This window comes from Hypoxylon trugodes, assembly GCF_022578975.1.
Source record: "Hypoxylon trugodes strain CBS 135444 unplaced genomic scaffold F4822scaffold_4, whole genome shotgun sequence".
NCBI lineage: Eukaryota > Fungi > Ascomycota > Sordariomycetes > Xylariales > Hypoxylaceae > Hypoxylon > Hypoxylon trugodes.
In genome coordinates, this window is record NW_026250019.1 from 3,381,131 (window position 1) to 3,398,507 (window position 17,377).

The 17,377-nt window shown below is 46.3% G+C and overlaps 6 protein-coding genes across 6 annotated transcripts; 4 read left to right on the forward strand and 2 right to left on the reverse strand.

Annotated features, from left to right (window-relative positions):
* The first annotated feature begins 162 nt into the window (after positions 1–162).
* On the forward strand, positions 163–2,275 carry F4822DRAFT_230555 (FMN-linked oxidoreductase). The gene is made up of 4 exons (XM_051454125.1): positions 163–684; positions 740–887; positions 968–1,024; positions 1,117–2,275. The coding sequence occupies exons 1-4, from the start codon at positions 439–441 to the stop codon at positions 1,893–1,895; spliced, it is 1,230 nt and encodes a 409-aa protein (XP_051316026.1). The 5' UTR covers positions 163–438; the 3' UTR covers positions 1,896–2,275.
* On the forward strand, positions 2,276–4,690 carry F4822DRAFT_230816 (FAD-binding domain-containing protein). Its single transcript, XM_051454127.1, has 6 exons — positions 2,276–2,621; positions 2,787–3,046; positions 3,117–3,277; positions 3,332–3,436; positions 3,499–3,943; positions 4,025–4,690. The coding sequence occupies exons 2-6, from the start codon at positions 2,820–2,822 to the stop codon at positions 4,524–4,526; spliced, it is 1,440 nt and encodes a 479-aa protein (XP_051316027.1). The 5' UTR covers positions 2,276–2,621; positions 2,787–2,819; the 3' UTR covers positions 4,527–4,690.
* Positions 4,621–6,680, reverse strand: F4822DRAFT_401352 (histone deacetylase phd1). Its single transcript, XM_051457935.1, has one exon. It carries the CDS (start codon positions 6,317–6,319, stop codon positions 4,820–4,822), a length of 1,500 nt encoding a protein of 499 aa, XP_051316028.1. The 5' UTR covers positions 6,320–6,680; the 3' UTR covers positions 4,621–4,819.
* An 857-nt stretch (positions 6,681–7,537) lies between these two features.
* On the forward strand, positions 7,538–10,079 carry F4822DRAFT_230955 (inhibitor of growth proteins N-terminal histone-binding-domain-containing protein). Its single transcript, XM_051454129.1, has 3 exons — positions 7,538–7,561; positions 7,948–8,722; positions 8,927–10,079. Exons 2-3 carry the CDS (start codon positions 8,040–8,042, stop codon positions 9,594–9,596), a joined length of 1,353 nt encoding a protein of 450 aa, XP_051316029.1. The 5' UTR covers positions 7,538–7,561; positions 7,948–8,039; the 3' UTR covers positions 9,597–10,079.
* A 687-nt stretch (positions 10,080–10,766) lies between these two features.
* F4822DRAFT_437185 (UTP-glucose-1-phosphate uridylyltransferase) lies at positions 10,767–12,394 on the reverse strand (the record flags this gene model as incomplete). The annotated part of the gene is made up of 3 exons (XM_051462391.1): positions 10,767–12,057; positions 12,131–12,207; positions 12,269–12,394. The coding sequence occupies 3 exons, from the start codon at positions 12,392–12,394 to the stop codon at positions 10,767–10,769; spliced, it is 1,494 nt and encodes a 497-aa protein (XP_051316030.1).
* Positions 12,395–15,680: 3,286 nt separating this feature from the next.
* On the forward strand, positions 15,681–16,910 carry F4822DRAFT_443186 (uncharacterized protein; the record flags this gene model as incomplete). The annotated part of the gene is made up of 2 exons (XM_051463077.1): positions 15,681–16,708; positions 16,773–16,910. Exons 1-2 carry the CDS (start codon positions 16,178–16,180, stop codon positions 16,908–16,910), a joined length of 669 nt encoding a protein of 222 aa, XP_051316031.1. The 5' UTR covers positions 15,681–16,177.
* Positions 16,911–17,377: the final 467 nt, after the last annotated feature.

The window sequence follows — 17,377 nt, forward strand, 5'->3', positions numbered from 1 at the left end:
ACGTCACATAAGCACACAATTTAGTTTATACTAGTTCGTATAGTCTTCTAATGCTAATTGGTAATTCAGACTAAAATTCCCTTGAGATTTCTTGGCGATATTGTTTCATCCCATTACTAAGTGTGCACTCTTCAAGCCCATAAGATCTCTAAACCCCACCACGCTTTTCCTACGTTACTTCAATTTTGGAATGCCCACTATATAATCAGATTTTAATTCGGGACGGTACGAAACGAGGATGTAACAATCCCCGCTGCAGCTTTTCTACATAGGCAAATATAGAGTGCTGACGTTCCCGCGGCTATTCCACGTGGTTTACGGCGATACCGTCCTATACCCGAGCTCGGTAGTTTGAAATCACGTTCCAACTATACTTCACACACCACTCTTTGTAGCGAGAGTATACAGGGCCAATACTTGACATCCAACATCTCAGAAATGGCTACTGATAACTCACAATCGAAACTATTCCAGCCTTTAGCCATAGCTAATGGCAATATCACTCTAAAGCATCGTGTTATACTTGCTCCATTGACGCGAAATCGCGGGACACCAAATTCCCATTCTACCCCGGAGAACCCGAATCGAATATGGGTACCTAACGATCTCTTGGTTGAGCATTATTCCCAAAGGGCTACAGATGGCGGTCTCTTGATAACAGAAGCTATCCCCCCTTCTCTTGAGGTATGAATCAACCGCTCCTAAACATTTCTGAAGCCATTTCTAATGGGGTTTCTAGGGAAATGGTATGCCTGGTGTACCAGGTCTTTTCATACCGGAACAAGCAGAAGGGTGGAAAAGAGTAGTTGACGCTGTTCACGCTAAAGGGGCATATATCTATGCGCAATTATGGCATTCTGGCAGATCAAATATTCCTCATATGACAGGTCAGTTGGGAGACTATTCATTTTAACTTCGCGAGACCGCTTCAGTTGGATATGAGATCGGCTGACTTTGAGTATTATAGGTACTCCAATTCTCGCTCCATCTAGTGTACCATGGGAAGATCCGAATGAATATTTTAGTAAGTGCATACCTGGGGATTAAACTCTAAGGATTACCCCCAACTCCTGAAACGCGGGAAGAGTGAGCGTTTACCGTACTAACTTACCACAGAACATCCCCCACACCATACAACAACACGGGTCAAATTCGCAGATTACCCACCCTCAGAGATGACCATCGCCCAAATAAAAAGCACAATCCAAGACTACTGCAAGGCCGCCAAACTAGCCATAGACACCGGCTTCGACGGCGTCGAAATCCACGGCGCGAACGGGTACCTCCCGGAACAATTCCTGAGTTCTAACGTCAACCGCCGGACAGACGAGTACGGGGGTACTCCCGAGAAACGTTGCAAATTCATGCTAGAACTAATGTACGAGCTCTCTAAAACCATCGGTGAAGAGAATCTCGCGATCCGCTTGTCGCCATTTGGGTTATTCAACCAGATCCGCAGTATCCAGCGTCTGGAAACATGGAGTCATCTCTGCCGCGAGTTAAAAGCAAACCATCCCAAGTTATCCTACGTCAGTTTCATCGAGCCGCGGTACGAGCAATTATTCTCCGAAACCGAGAAACAAAGCTTTCTCGATTCATGGGGACTCCCCGACGTCGACCTCTCCCTCTTCCGCAAGATTTTCGGCGACACGCCGTTCTTTTCCGCCGGAGGGTTTAATGATACAAACTCATGGGGAGTGCTGGAAAGAGGCGATTATGATGCTTTGGTGTACGGTCGCTATTTCATTAGCAACCCGGATCTAGTTGAGAAGCTCCGGAATGGGTGGCCGCTTACGCATTATAAGCGCGCGCTTTTCTATGGGCCGCTTGAGGATAATAGTGTTGGATATGTTGATTATCCTTTTTATGAGGGGGATGTGAAGGCTGAATTGTAGATAATTTCTACGAGCTGGTTCTTTGTGGCATATATTGCATCAAAAGTGTCGTCACGCGCTTTCGACGATGGAATTGAGTCATTTTAGAGTAGCTTTTCGTGCAATGAACCAAGCATAAAATTTGATCGTTACGGCTATAATTGCCATGAAGATCACGATAGAACCCCATAAGTTATTTTCGGAGAGCCAATGAAGGGCAATAGGCTAGATACATCGAGGGGACACTGATCAAACAACAATTCCGAGAAGATATCATCATTCTCGCCTTTCCATATACATCGTCTGACCACCAGAGCACGATATCAAAGAAGGATTTATAAGCAACGTAGTCATGAAGTTGAATTGAAGTTGATATAGACGGAGTCTAGAAGCCCCGCATCGAGACTATAGTGACTAGGGTCTATATCCTCAAATACTTTGGTAAGCTTATGCATTTCGTAAGCGTAGCCTATAGCCTGTGGTCTATCGTGTGGTGACCCCTGATTAGACTTGTTTTTTACCGGGTCTGCGAGGGGGCTTCTGGCGAATCGGGGGGCGGTAAGTTTGTGAATCTCGTGTATTTTGTATGCTGTAAGTATGTGTATTGGGCATTTATACATCGCTATATGTGCATATCCAAAGTGTACAAGATAAGAAACTTCTAAAATGCCATAGCTGAATACATTCAGACACGATTTATAGGATGACACAGTCTATAGAGGAAGTTCCATTGGATAGCTCGTAAAGGTAAGACTGAGCTGGATGACCTCTTTATCCCAAACTAGCATCATCGCCAAGCCAGCCGAAATGCGGGTGTGGGATGGATATGCGGTCGAAGATGCACACGGCGAACACCTATATAATTGCTTGGCTCCCGCCCCTCGTTATGTGGAACTAACCATGGCTGTAAAGACAATAGGATAACGCCATCGGCCCAACAACATCATGTCTTCCATAGCTCAATCCGCTATTTCGAACTTGAAGGAAGCCGGTCTGGGGGACATTCTCTACGTCCCCGGCGAGCAGGCATACGAAGCGCGACGGACATCCTACTGGTCGCTGACACCCCAACTCAGCCCGTGGGCTTTCGTACAGCCTCGTAACACGGAAGAGGTTTCCAAAGCAGTGAAGGCTCTCGTGGGAACTCCTGGCTGCAACTTTGCCATTCGAAGGTTTGTATTAGGTTCTTTTGTATCTGTTACTCGAAGATAATGAAATTTCGCTGACACCTTCGCTAAAAAGTGGCGGGCATATGTCATGGGTGGGAGCTGGCAACAACATTGAGTCGGGAGTGACTATCGATTTTGGATTGATGACAGGGATAAGCTACGACTCTAATACTGGACTTGCGTCGCTGCAACCGGGCAGTAGATGGAGGGATGTCTACGTCGAGCTAGAAAGGCGTGAGTAATATCGAATATTTTCGGTCGCGTAGCATTGAAACTAATACGCCCTAGATGGAGTAATGGTTGCTGGAGGGCGTGAAGGTCTAGTTGGACTTGGTGGTTTTCTAACCGGGGGAGGTCTCAGTTTCTATAATTGCCGATACGGATTTGCCTGTGGTAAGTCGACCTGATTTTGAATTGCTCATACAATAGGTACTAAAGTGGCACTTCAATACTAGACCAGATCGAAAAGTATGAGGTCGTCCTGGCCGATGGTAGCATAGTCGAGGCCACCAACACAACGAATCCAGACTTATTCCGCGTGTTGAAAGGCGGTAATAACAACTTCGGTATTGTCACCCGGTTTGACATGCGTACCTTCGAAGCAAAGAAAATCTGGGATGGCTTTAATACCTATTCTAAAACTACTTCTAACCAGATGGTTGAAGCATACGTCGACTTCTCGGCAGACCTCGCTAAGAGCCCCGACAGTCACATTCTCGCAATGTGGACTCAGTTACCAGGGGCTAGCGAATACATAATCAATGTGGTATTGACACACCTCGACGGTGTTGAGAACCCGAAGCCTTTTGAGAGGTTTATGACCATTCCGGGCCAGCATAATATGAGAACAACGACCGTGGCTAAGAAAATAGGCGAGTTTCTTCTGCCATCGGGAGGGTAGTAAGTCCGACTTCAGAAAAAGAAAAAAAGGCCAAGTCCAAGTCAAATTAATTGGAAAACGCCACTAATTGGTTGACGTAGCAATTTTTGGCTGACGTACACCTTCAAACTTGACCGCCAGGTCATCTATCGAATAGTTGAGAGGTACGAAGCTCTATTGGATAAGCTAAGAGAAGCTATTCCCGACAACAATTTCGGCGTTAACATGGTCTTCCAACCATTGTTGGCGTCTTGGCAACATCATTCGGTGGTACGGGGTGGAAATATGCTCGGTCTCGAAAACCTGTCAGACGACTGTGTCATTCTAGTGGTGGGAAATGAAGTCGGGACGGCTGAGTTGTCGGATAATGTCAGTGCCCCTGTGCTGAAGGAGATGTTTGATGATATCAAATCGTATGCGAAATCGGTTGATAAGCATGTCGACTACCTCTACTTGAATTATTGCGACGGCTCGCAAAACCCTATGGGGAGTTACGGAGAGGAGAACATTAAGAAAATGAGGGAGGCGTCAGCGAAATACGACCCCACCGGAGTTTTCCAAGAGAGAGTTCCGGGCGGCTACAAAATTTCCAAGGTCAAATGAAGAGCTCTTAGTATCATATGAAGTGGTCCGTGTCTGTAGAGTAGCGGTTCTAAGAATAAAGGATCAAAGATGAGAATATCACATAATCAAACAATAGGAATTGTGACCGAATTTTGTTTCTTGTTATAGTGAACTAGATACGCAGCGCAAGCCAAGAGGATGCAGCACGCACCAAAGGGGTATTTCAGATCATTTCCGGCAGGGAAATCTCATAGGTAAGAACCAACACACCTGATGTAAACCAAGCCTGCTATTGCACAAAATCCTAAGTGCTGAAAGTCTCTGGGAAAGGACTAAAGTTCCATGCGATCTCCGACGCCTTCTTCTCGAAGTTTTCGCCCTATTTCATCTTTCTGCTCGACTTCTTCCTTAATTCGTTGTTCGACCTCGTCTCTGATAGGTCCTAAATCAGGCGGGATAGTGGAAAATTGCACACTAGGTGCGGTCTCGACAAATCGTAGTTGCTCGCTGACGTGTTCTATTATATCGTCTAGTTTTTTCTTGGGGTTCTTGTTCTGACGCGGTTCGCCTAGAATTTGTTCTAGAGTGGGTAGAAGCGTATCTTGCCGGAAACGCTCACGCCAGGGTGTATGTATAGGGATCTCGGTGGGGATGGTCTTGTTGTGACCGATGGCAACAGATGTCTCATACGCCCAAGCACGGGCGACATTTCGGGGGGTGTAACCACCCCCGCCAAACATGAGGAGGGGAATATTCAGACTCTTACAGTACTCCACGCACGATGCGTGACCCTGAACGAGCAGATTGAACTTACCCAATCTGTCTCCAGCAAGGGAGTCGGCGCCGCACTGCAATGCGATAGCGCCAGGTCTGAACTTTTCGACAATTCTGGAGATTACACTCTTGAAAAGCCACTCGTATTGCTCATCAGTAATACCGTCGTTGAGGGGAACATTGATAGCATGGTGGGCGCCCGGATTGTGCTCGCTTCTAGGACCATTGTCTTCTAAAGCGCCGGTGCCGGGGAAGAAAACCTGGGGATCGTACTTATGAAAAGAGACAGTCATAACACGATCTGTGGAGAAGAAGGCCTCTTCTACGCCGTCGCCATGATGCACATCGATATCAATATAGAGGACTCGGGGGTGGATGCGTAGGAGTTGTAATATACCAAGGACAATATCGTTGATATAGCAAAATCCTGAAGCTTCCGATTTCTTGGCGTGATGTAGCCCCCCGCCCCATGATATGGCGATGTCGGATTGTCCTGTACACAATTTTCTCGCGGCGTCTAGGGAACCGCCCGCTGATAGTGAACAATAATCATACAGTCCCTCGAAAAGTGGGCAGTCACTACCTCCCAAGTTGAACTTAAGGTCTGGATGAGCATTGTCTACATCTAGCGGAAGTGGCTGAGGCGGAACTGAGGCGAGAAATTCGACATAATCATCTGTGTGAAATGAGGTGAGTTCCTCATATGTGGCGGCGCGGGCGGTATAGTTGTCCATGGCGAAATTCATTCCATAGGATGAGACTAGACTTTTGGTGAGAGTTAAGCGCCAGGGTTTCATCGGATGTGTTTGACCGAAATGATGCCTTTCCATCTCAGGGTTGTAATGAAATGACACGGTGTAGCCCTTGGGCTTTGTGATGCCATGGCTGTGAACAAAGTGCTTGACCTTGGAAAGATAAGTGGCATTTTCAAGATCGCTTGGCCGGTCCAAAGGTTTATTAAACTTTTTAACTACCGGTTCATCCACGGCAACTTTGTGAGGGAGATAGTTGGGTTTTGGTAGGCGTAGCGAATAGTGGTTCGCGGGGTCTATTTCCATCGTGAAAAATCGACTGATTGGATGCGCCGAATTCACTGCGCACTATAAGGTTGTTGGTGTATCTAGGGGTATGATTATACGAGCTGTTGCGCGTAGGGATATCGAAACCACAGAATCAGCCCTACGCGATAGTCGTCCTGGGTTTTGGTGTTCTAAATCTGAGACGGATGAAGACGAGGCTATTGTGAATTCCTTATGACCACAGTATGGTCTAACATCGAAATGATTCATGAACCATATGATGGGAAGTTGAATATAATCAAAACTATATCATGATTATTAGAACTTGGCGACTTTGATTTGCTTTTTCCTCGAATAAAGACTAGAAAGACGATATTGTCATGAAGATGAAGATGGATGAAATCGAGGGCGACTTTCGTATCCGCCGCCCACCAAAAATGCGGTAGCTGCCGATTAGGCCCATTACAGGGTAGACCTGGGGCTAGTGATGCAAAATTCAAGACCCTAAGCCATTATTGTATTAGCTATATTATGTGCATGCATGGTTACCCCCCTGAAATTCCGATTGAGTCTAGCGTTACCCGATAGCTGACTTGGATGGTGCGGCTCGGAAAGTGCAAAAGGGCTTACATAACCTTGAATTTCTTTTGCTTTTTACGATGAAAGATTAATAGTAGGTACCTAGGTACTTCATCGGGGACAATTGAATGTTCGAACTGTACAAAATATACAAATTAATTAGCAGTATAGGCTCAGAATGATAGTTTCCACAATCTAAAAGCAAATAAGTAGGCGATGATTCATATACAAATACCGTAGGCTTCTAACTTTAGATTACTGTACCTAGGCCGCTAGGTATTAAGTTTATTATATAAGCTCTTTAGGTAAGCCCCAGAACCATAAAAAGGAGGATCGCGGTAATTACGTAATGGTCGGCTTAACAAGGCCGTCACGACTACATAGTACAGTATTCGTCTTTCAAGGCTCACCTTGACCTAGGCAGATTCATAATTTCATTTACGCGCTCCCCACTCCGGGGGGATTCTAGAACCACACGATCTCGCGTTTGCCGCGTCTGTGCAAGCAATTTTACAATTTTTTGTGCCTGGCGTTGCCCAAAGGAGCAATAGAGGGAATCCATTATTCTTTCCGTTAATTATTCCTGGCGCGTACCTAGGTGCTGAGGTGCTTAGGTGCCTTCCTTCTCTACGTTATACGTTACGTCGCTCTTGACGTTTGGAGATCCGATTTTGTGATCCAATCCCGGGACTGGTCAGGAAGGTGAGCCAGAGCTCGAATTCACACCGATATCACAATAAATCATAAATTTATATGCATGTGATTTCCTGATTTCCAAATCATCCTTTCTCTTTCCTTCCTCTTCCTATTCCTATTCAAAAAACATTACCAGTCATGATACCCTTGCAGACACTGCACTGTTTCTAGTTTTAGGACGGCGTCGCAACAAAAAAAAAAAAAAACATAGGACAGGAAAACCCGAAGAAAACTTTCTACAAGCAAGCAAACACAAACACGACATGAAGAGAAAATAAAAAAGAGAAGCGAATAAAAGAAACGGCAACATAGCAACCGAATTCCAGATCAGATCAGTTTCTCACCTTGCCATTCCCTCCATCTGACTTTTACGTGCGCGTGTATTACTTCAGTACATCCCTTGAATCTCCCTCGTACCATCATCATCATTCCACCTTACATACTCGAAGCGCGCGCCTCCGCTTAGAGGGCCAGGTTAACAGCCATGCCTAGAGACGACCTCTCTATAGATTTCGTGAAGAAGATGGCGCCGTCGGCCGAGGCGCAAGACCCAGCGGCCGTCCTCGAGGACTTTATCCATCGAACCGCAAACTTGCCCGAAGAGATTCGTTTCATCCAAGACGAGATCGCCGACAAAGACCGCACATTTAACGAATGCCTCAAGACAATAGAAGAGAACGATGCTAAGATACAACGATGGATTCGTCAGAATGGCAGTCACGCACCCCTCCCCCGCGAACAGGCATTGCGCGAGATCATCCGCGAGAACTATGCTAAAGCCGATAAGCTATCCGAAGAGAAGATAGCCCTAGCAGCTAAGGCGCAGGCTCTTCTAGACAAGCACCTCCGACATCTTGACCTACAGATCAAAGCGCTAGGCGACCGAGGCGAACCCGGCTTCACCGACCCTGACGAAATACCCTCCGTCGTACGACCCAGCGCCGCGAACAATAGCAATACTAGCCTCCGCGTATTAGGCGTCACGACGTCACATACCACGCCCCTCAATCCCATCTCCAACAACGCCGCCACGGGCGGTCCTAGAGCCTCCAACCCACAGATCCGAACGACGCAATCGCAAGCTCACATCTCCAGCTCCGCGCCCACCTCCCCCGCCGCCAGTATGATCATGAGCAACCGCAACCAGCGCGAGTCCTCTGCTGGACCGTGAGTATCCAGAGTTACTTGTCCCCCTCTACAACATACTACAACAACATATATATACTCACTCATAATCGGGACCTCCCCACCCAATTGTCCCTTAATTGTACCAACCAAATTTTTGTACTTGCTCATGAACATGCGCCACAACACACCAGACATCGCTCATTTACACAAAACAAAAAACAAAATACTAACAGCAAACAATAGTGGGAGTGGCGCTCCTAAGAGGGGTCCACGAATAAGTTCCGGTCTAGGCAGTCTCCCAACCGCATCCAGCGGTTTAGCTCGGCACTCATCTCTTGGCCCCGGTACACCGAAGGCAGGGACACCGGTAGCGTCCGCGAGGGCGGGTAGTGCAGGTCCCAGGGGTACTTCGAAAACAGTAGGTAACGGTACAGGAAGAAAAGGCACACCATCGGCCGGCGTCGGACGGAAGAAACCACCGAACTCGAAATCGACATTATCGCGCGTGAAGCGGGCGGGTGTGTCGAAAGGATCTCCGGCTTCGACGGCGGATAGCGAACTCTCGGATGCGGAATCAGTTCGGTCTTCACGCGCTGGGTCGCGTGCTGGGAGTGGTACGCCGGTACCTCGCCCACATCACCACCACCATCGGAAACGCGCACATCCAGACGAGGATATGCCGGATCGTGGCTCGGCATCAGCGGGATCGGGGATATCGGATGACGAGGAAGACGAAGAAGGGAAGAAGTATTGTCTCTGCCAGCACGTGTCGTACGGCGACATGGTGGCATGCGATAATCCGGCTTGTCCCTATGAATGGTTCCATTGGACTTGCGTGGGTCTAAAATCCGAGCCTGAGGGGCGGTGGTATTGTCCCTCGTGCACGGAAACCATGAAAAAGAAGGGGAAGTAGAATGGCCCCATTGATATCATGGGATCTTGCGGGAAGGGTGGGGTGGAGGTCGTTGATGTTTCTATGGACTCGAATGAGTCGTCTTGGTGATCGACGCGAGGGCTACGTACATGGAACCGATTCTTCTAATACCATCGAATTATTACGAATTCAAGAGTACCCAGGTTCGATTACCCATCATCGAATATTTTACGGTATACATCAAACGAACCCAACACTCAACGCATCAAATCTAAAGCTCGTGACTGAAGTGGTCATTACCAAGGATGAAGAGGTACGATGAGCCGCTATCAATACGGGGTTTCTATCAACACATGAAATGAAAGGCAATCTTGGCCTCGGTGTTAGGAATTTCCCGAGTCACAGCATGCTTTGATCTCTAGATAACTCCCTATTCAGCTACGCAAGACACCTAGGTGTAGGTACCAGCAGTATATAACCGCCCACCTATGAATTTACAATTCAATAAATGGGTTCCTCATGCTTAGATTTGTGACTATTGTGACGTAGTGTTTGCAGGTAGGCAGATATAATAAATGGTAAGAACATTAAACATCAGCCAAGTCTACGATTCCTTCAGTTCACGTAAAACAAGCACAACATAGTCCGAAGACCAACTAATGATTACCTAATACCAATTATCACCACCATTACTACCATATCACAGCACAACATTCAATGACTTATAACCATCTAGACTGCATGTACCTTTTTTATTGCATTGCATTATCTCCCTGGCGTTTACATAACATGACGCCCCCCGTTATGTGACATACATTCATTCTCTCAGACGCAACAACACAACACAACACAACTCTGTCCACCCGTCCTTGCGCAATTACTTTTTTCTGCTGCCTGCCTGCTTTACTTGCTATCTCTATAAGAATCCCCCTAAATACCTAAACATGGGTGGTGTGTGGGTAAAGGGACTAAATACGTCGAGGTGGGGAAGGGAAGAGAAGGGAACAGAAAATGGGGATGGTGGAAGGTAAAAGCACGCCTTCTACATGATTAAAAAACGAACATGTAGTGAAAACGTCCGTCAATACGTATATGCTATACGTAGGTACGAACGTACGGATGGTGGTAGAACCAAACGCTCAACAACACGACAAAATGCAGGAGTGGGTTACAACGACGACAAAAAGTAATTGAGGAGCAGTGCGCCGATTAATGTTCCAGCAGACGCAAGCTACCCTCAACCACCACGTTCTCTAGGATGGATCCAGGAGGAATGTCGATTGTGGAGCCTTCTGTCGCGACGATGATGACGGTTCCCTTTAGCTCCACGCCACGATGCAGATTGACGTTACCAGTGATCGTCAGGTGGTCCAGTTCAATGATCTTGGGGATCGACGGGATACGCTTCTGGAAATCCGATACCTTCTTGAAGTCGCTACCCAACTTGATGAGCGGAGCACCACCGAAACGGCTTGGGCTCATTTGTAATTGGCCGTGCTTAACGGTGTACAAGTCAGACTTGACAAGCATGAGATCTGAGCAAGTCTTGACCGGCAAGAATCGGCGACGAGGTACGTTGACACCGTGCGCATTTTGGAAGTGGCGAATGGCAGCACCAACAGCCGTCTCAAGCTGAAGAATGGAGATATCGGACTCGCCCTTCTTATCACCGGGGATGGTCTTGCCGTTGGGGATGATCTCCATCTCAAGTTCATTGTTCTCTACCACGCGCTTGATAGCTTTGGTGTTCATCCAAATGTTGTTGGTGTTAAAGTACTTGAACTTCTTGATCGACTTGAACTCGTTTACGTGTTCCTTTGGTACCTGAGCAATTTCGAGTAGACGGACGGAGCCATCATAGTCGATAATAGTACCACCCTTGACATCAGCCTTAGTCTTGTTGGTAAGCTCCATGATGTACTCGGCTTTGGTCTCAACCATGTGTTGTAGAATGCGCAGATCTACCACAGCACCTAGGTTGTCGACGTTGGATAGGAAGATGATCTCAATACCGCGCTCGATGAGCTTATCAAGGAGACCAGAGTTGTAGAGAGATTCGAAAACATCACCGTGTCCGGGAGGGTACCACTCGTTAATGGAGGAATCGAAGCTCTTAGGGACGGGTAGGAGGGAGTCCTTGTAGATTCGAGGGTATCTAGATTGGTTGAAAGTAAGGATATCGACGTTATGGCCTTCGTACTTCTTTATGATAGCAGCGGTATCATCGTGGGTGTTGAACGAGTTCATGAGGATGAAGGGGACGTTTGTGCTGTATGTTCGGTTCAAGTACTCGACTTGTCGTACAGACATATCGAGGAAGGACATGCCATCACGGACCTCGATAACGGACTTGGGACCAACACAACCCATAGATGTACCAAGACCACCGTTCAGCTTCAGAACGGCGAGCTTATTAAGGAATCCGACGGATTCGGAGTTGGCTAGGTCTTCATAGTCGACGACCTGGCCCTGCGCAGGGGGATTAATGCGATCCCAATCACTATCCAAACCAATATCAGCTTCTAAATTGTTTCTAGCGTTTATTTACGGTCGCGACGGAGGTTTATACGTACACAGCGTTGCCTTTGGCCTTGTCGTTAAGGTATCGGCGGAAGAGAGCGAAGAAGTTGTCCATTTCGGTCTCGAATAGCTAATAACGAGTGTCAGTCTGATAACTAGCGAGGTTATACGTGTCTATCATTGAAACTTACCTTCTTCTGCTCTGGATCCTTGACGGTCTCAGCAAGCTCGGTTAGGGAGTTGCGCATTTGCGCGGCAGCCACGTTGGTTGAGGCATTCTCGAAGGCCTTGTTGCCATTTATTAGTAAACCAGCCATGGTTACAAGTATGACGACTAGATCAGGTCTAGAAAAAGGCAATATAAATAGATTACGCAGAGAAAGAATAAGGCTTGGATGCTTATGGCGACGATTGTCAAATCCATAAAATGAATGGATCGTATCAGGGATACGCAAGCTCTCCAAATTGTTGTAAAGTTGTAGTCTCAGGAAAGATGAAGAATCGTGATATGGTAGGGAACAGACAAGAATGTGATTCAGGGAATTGTAATGAGCTTCCTCGAACAAGATGAAGGGGGCGGTACGTGATTTTATCCTATTGTTGTTGTTTTTTTGGTAGCAAACCTTCCGAGATGCTAACGAAATCAAGAGAAAACTTTATCCAGTCATGCGATCTGAAGCTCTGAGGTATATACAGCTCTAGCTCCGTTGCTTAGGTAGTCGACGAGGGGCGGGAAACGGGGGATAGAAGACTAACAAAGAACAACGAAACTGGAAGATTGGTGCTCATTGTTGCCTTCGACAAATAGATGATTCATCTATTTTAGGGGTAAGATAGCAGGATATCGTAATCTACTCACCATGTGTGATCGAGTCTTTCCGTGATGTCTACCAGCGAATTCAGCGTCCGAGTCTTTACCTCCACCGGGCTTGAGGTGGGAAGGCAGCGCGCTCTTAATTGCCTGAGCCATTGTATGCGCTAGCGTAAGTAAAAAGTAGGTAGGTGGTATGTGATCAGATTAGTCCGAAGCGATCAGATCAAAAAAAAGATATCGCTCCCAGAAGGTCGATGGGTATAAGAGTGGTTGTGTATAGTTTTTAAAAAAGGGGAAAGAAGAAGGTTAAGAAATTGTTTTATCGAAGGTAGAACGAAATGACGATGTCTTTCTAGGCCCCTTGGGGGAAGAAATGGCGGGGTAATTTGGTTGGCCGGCGGAGCTTTGGCAGCTACGGTAATTTTTTGGTACCTAAAAAAAAGGGGGGTTCGAATGTTAGCTCAGTAAAATGCACCATTGACGTAATGCAGATTAAATTAGAGCCTGTCTTTTCCCTGCTTGCTTGCTTTGGTGCAGCTATGGCTGCGTCTCTGGTGCATTTTGCCTTCAACTCGCGCAACTATTCCCCGTCCAATCCAACCAAAATTCACCCCATCTCCATTTTCTCTCCAAAGTACCTCAAGTACCTCAACCAACCCGCCAACCTAAGCACTACCTCATCTCATTCTATTTGAGCGAGGCTAGTGACGAAACTACTAGAATAGAATTGTACAAACTTTAGAAGATCTAAAGTTATATACATTTTCCTAACTCTAAGTAGCACGCGATAAACACCTCACAACTTGGATGTGGCGTTTTCTTTTCTCTTTCAATTCTTTTTTTTCTTTTTTCTGACAGCTCTTCTTCTTTTTTTCCTCACCCCTAGCTCGCTATAGCTAAAAACTTCTTTGGCCCTTGGCATATCGTTCAATCACATGCAAGAGTTAAACCGGGGTTGAAACAGAAAACATGCGATACATCGGAGCTCAAGATTAGAAAAGAGATGATCATAAACATACCTGGCGATTATCCTACGCTCGAATATCTCCGAATTAACCAAATCAGAAACGCACGAGGGGAAAAAAAGAGGATTGAAACAAATTAATCGAGGAGCATCTCCTGTCCTTTTATCTAGTTTCCCTCCCAACCTTCTTCTTCCCTAACCACCCCCCCTTTGATGGCTGGGTGGTTGCTTCAGGGAATTATCGGTTGCCCCATGGTCACGATGTAGCGGAGTGCCAATTCGATATGCGGTGTATAGTTTCCCTTGTACCTGACTGCGAAACTCGATTCGTAGATGGATCACTACTATGAAAAATGCCCCTTCAAACACGCCAGACTAGTACTTTTAGGGCATTAGTTGGCCTGAGGCTAGACCATGCTAAGCTAAGCGGCTAAAGGTCCACTGCCAAAATACCGTTAGTACCTATCTATACCGACGATATCAAATCTTGGAGTGGAAAGCTACCGCCTCCTGAATATTTAAAGAGAGAAAAATAAAATCAAAGTATCTTTCCACTGTGGCAAATAGCTTTATTCCTCTATCTAAGCTTAGCTATCCTCTTTGGCTTCACGACATTTCTGGGCGTGCAGCTTATGGTCTCTTGTAGGACTTGAAAAGCTACCTTAGCCGAGAAACCTATCACTTATCATCTATGTCTGGTCTGTTTGACACCACCCATGAAGAAGGGTGGGACAGAAAAAAGCTTAGGCTGGCACCCGGCGTAAAGTCTAGCCTGACCGGACTACAATGTGGGTAGGTAGTATTTTGACCTATTCTCAGCGCTGCGATTGACGTTGAAGCCACCGCCTACCCTCTACTACGCAATCTAGACGAGCCGATGCAGGTGTCCTCGTTGAGGATGTTTGCAATATATTCTACTTATCTCTGCCGTCCTTCGGAGTAAACCATCCTAAATCCCAGTGAGATATGTATTAGTTATCGGTTGACAAATCCACAGTGGTAGGTAGATCTCGTAACAGTCGGTAGGTATCGATGTATTCATATTTGTCTCCACCATGGTTTAACTAGTTGTGGCCTTCATTTCAGTCCAGCGGGAACTAAATGAAAGTTAAGTTCTGGAGCAATCCACTTGATAGCATTTAATAAAACCCTCATATTGGTTAAGATTTCTGGGTTCGAGCAACTTCTAGCTATCAAGGTACTTAAGTAGACAGGTAGAAAGGTGTCAAAGGCCGGTTGACGGTGTCGGGAGAGTGGAATTTCCACCGACAACTCGGGCAAATCAAGTACCGGGAAAGAGTGGGTTTCTCCTTACGGTTGATTGGGAAATGGTAGATTATATTGATGAGTTTCGTGAGGTTAAAATGACGATACCAGCCACGTCAGAAGTTGTAGCAAATAGATAGGCGCGAGGTTTCCACGTGGGGGCTATGGGGGCAAGGGAACATTGAAATGATTGATGTATAAGCAAGGCTTAACAATTAAGTCTTGTATTGACTTCGAATTAAAGCGAGTCGTATATAATATTCTTTAGGTTTAGGTTAAGTGAGATCCACGATTCCACGACTAAGATTGGAGCCGCATTCAATTAACCTTCTGACTCGTCATCTTAAAAAGGATTTAGCTCTTGAGGTGATTTCTGAGTACAATAACCCTTCCATTACATCGGTATGGATACTTGAGTACCTAGGTACTTCCTAGTAAGGTTAAGACGGCAATATAGCGGTCTAAGTTTTGAAGAATTTAAAAAGAATGGAAAGAAAGTATACGGTCAATTAAGTTCTAATAGCACAGTGATAAGCTCTATTTCATAAATATTTTATTCCCTCTTCCGAGAAAGTGAATCGGGTAATCCCGCGATGGCGTTTGCAGCGTCTGTGGCGTCTACACATGATATAGGTGCATTTGACCCCACTTCTAGCGCATGTTAGAAATATACAGGTTCGTGCTTGCCGCCGAACACGGTCCGTCCACAGTTGCCAGTAAGCTTACCTACAGTGGTAGGCAGCTACCCCTGAAGTTCTTTCTATCGATAAATTTACGAAGCTCTAGACCGCAGGTACTGTACAGCCCGAATTCCAGCTTCGACTTCCCGTCGTCGAGCAACCGCTACTGTACTTTATAAATAACGTTTATTGCCAATAATTCTCAGCCTTAACGGCGCTGAGTTCCCAATTCATCCCTCCCCCCCGCTACGTTACTCTTTAAAGACGTGACAATTGGCCTGGCACATCCACCTCATATCCGACAGCTCTCGCCAGCGGCTGAGAACCACACTATTAGAATTGGTTTCCCCTTTCTACTTCAACTTTCGAATACGAGATGGGAAGCATAGATAAGCAATTGCCTTATTGGCATGTAAATGTCCCCGAAAACGAGAGAACGGAGGAGTGCCCTGAATATCTTAGTACTTTGAGCGCCAAAGACATCGGCATCATTGGCACTCCAGACTCCGAATACCACGTCTCGACATGGCTCGAAGTCCAGAAAATCGTGACGGAGAACCGACTAGACACATTTCGAAGAGTTCCATCTGACCTTCGACGGTACCTAGAGTATATATGGACGCTAAAGCGGGATTACGGTAGTGTCATGAATTTCGTCCTAACTCAACGGCTACATTGGGAAGCGCCGATAAAGCCGAGAGGGAAACCCTTTGAGTTTGAAGACGATGTCAAAATCCTTTGGAACGATTGGCCATATGGTATTGATAAGAGGATAGTTCACCTTGTTGTCTGGACTAAGTTCGATCTTGCTGAAGATCCTGTCACCAGTGACCTCACGGACGAGGCTCGGGCCGAGATCGACGGTTACGTTCGGAAGACTTTCGGATCTAGGATACCAAGTGATCGCGTAAGTGGCGTCTCATTAGTTTCCCTCATATCTCCTCGTCCTCCCCGCTGAGATGTAATGATAGTATATCTGGTTCAAAAATTGGAGGTCATTGAAATCTGTGCATGCCGTAGAGCATTTCCACGTGATGCTCTTCGATCCTGATCCTAAATTTGTCGACGAGATCACTCACGGCGATGTTCCTCAGTGTCGCAAATTTTGACGAGGCATTCCGTTTAGGCCACCCGCATAATAGACCAATAGATGTTAGATACCCCCATTTTCTATTCGCAAGGCTACCTATGCAGCATAAGATAAAACACAACTTCGGGATGCGCCGGCACCGGAGACAAATGACTGCATATGTACCAGATCGTGCAGTCAAAATTTTCTCTCCTTTGCCACACGTAGATCTTAAACATAGAAGCCCATAAGAGATGCGCTTACCCCACGCCAAAACCTTCCCATTTATCGTGAAAGTTGTCGGTCACAGTCAAAAAGAAAGCATTGCACACAAACTCGGAAATGCGTCTCTCGCAAAGCTTCCAATTCCACGAATGAGTCAAGCATGCAACGTCAACCTACAACTCAATCTTCAGAGTTTGGACCAGCTTCCATACAACCACATGCTAAATATAACGCCTATTATTCATGGTGAATTAGGTTGCTTTTGCGAGCAAGGTGGTTTGA

Bases quoted from the DNA above. Each gene is read 5' to 3' on its own strand.
- F4822DRAFT_230555 (XM_051454125.1), top strand. From the start codon at position 439: ATGGCTACTGATAACTCACAATCGAAACTATTCCAGCCTTTAGCCATA. The intron at 888-967 runs GTCAGTTGGGAG...TGAGTATTATAG, and splicing joins AAATATTCCTCATATGACAG to GTACTCCAATTCTCGCTCCA. The intron at 1,025-1,116 runs GTAAGTGCATAC...AACTTACCACAG, and splicing joins AGATCCGAATGAATATTTTA to AACATCCCCCACACCATACA.
- F4822DRAFT_401352 (XM_051457935.1), bottom strand. From the start codon at position 6,319: ATGGAAATAGACCCCGCGAACCACTATTCGCTACGCCTACCAAAACCC.
- F4822DRAFT_230816 (XM_051454127.1), top strand. From the start codon at position 2,820: ATGTCTTCCATAGCTCAATCCGCTATTTCGAACTTGAAGGAAGCCGGT. The intron at 3,047-3,116 runs GTTTGTATTAGG...TTCGCTAAAAAG, and splicing joins TGCAACTTTGCCATTCGAAG to TGGCGGGCATATGTCATGGG. The intron at 3,437-3,498 runs GTAAGTCGACCT...CTTCAATACTAG, and splicing joins CCGATACGGATTTGCCTGTG to ACCAGATCGAAAAGTATGAG.
- F4822DRAFT_230955 (XM_051454129.1), top strand. From the start codon at position 8,040: ATGCCTAGAGACGACCTCTCTATAGATTTCGTGAAGAAGATGGCGCCG. The intron at 8,723-8,926 runs GTGAGTATCCAG...AGCAAACAATAG, and splicing joins CGCGAGTCCTCTGCTGGACC to TGGGAGTGGCGCTCCTAAGA.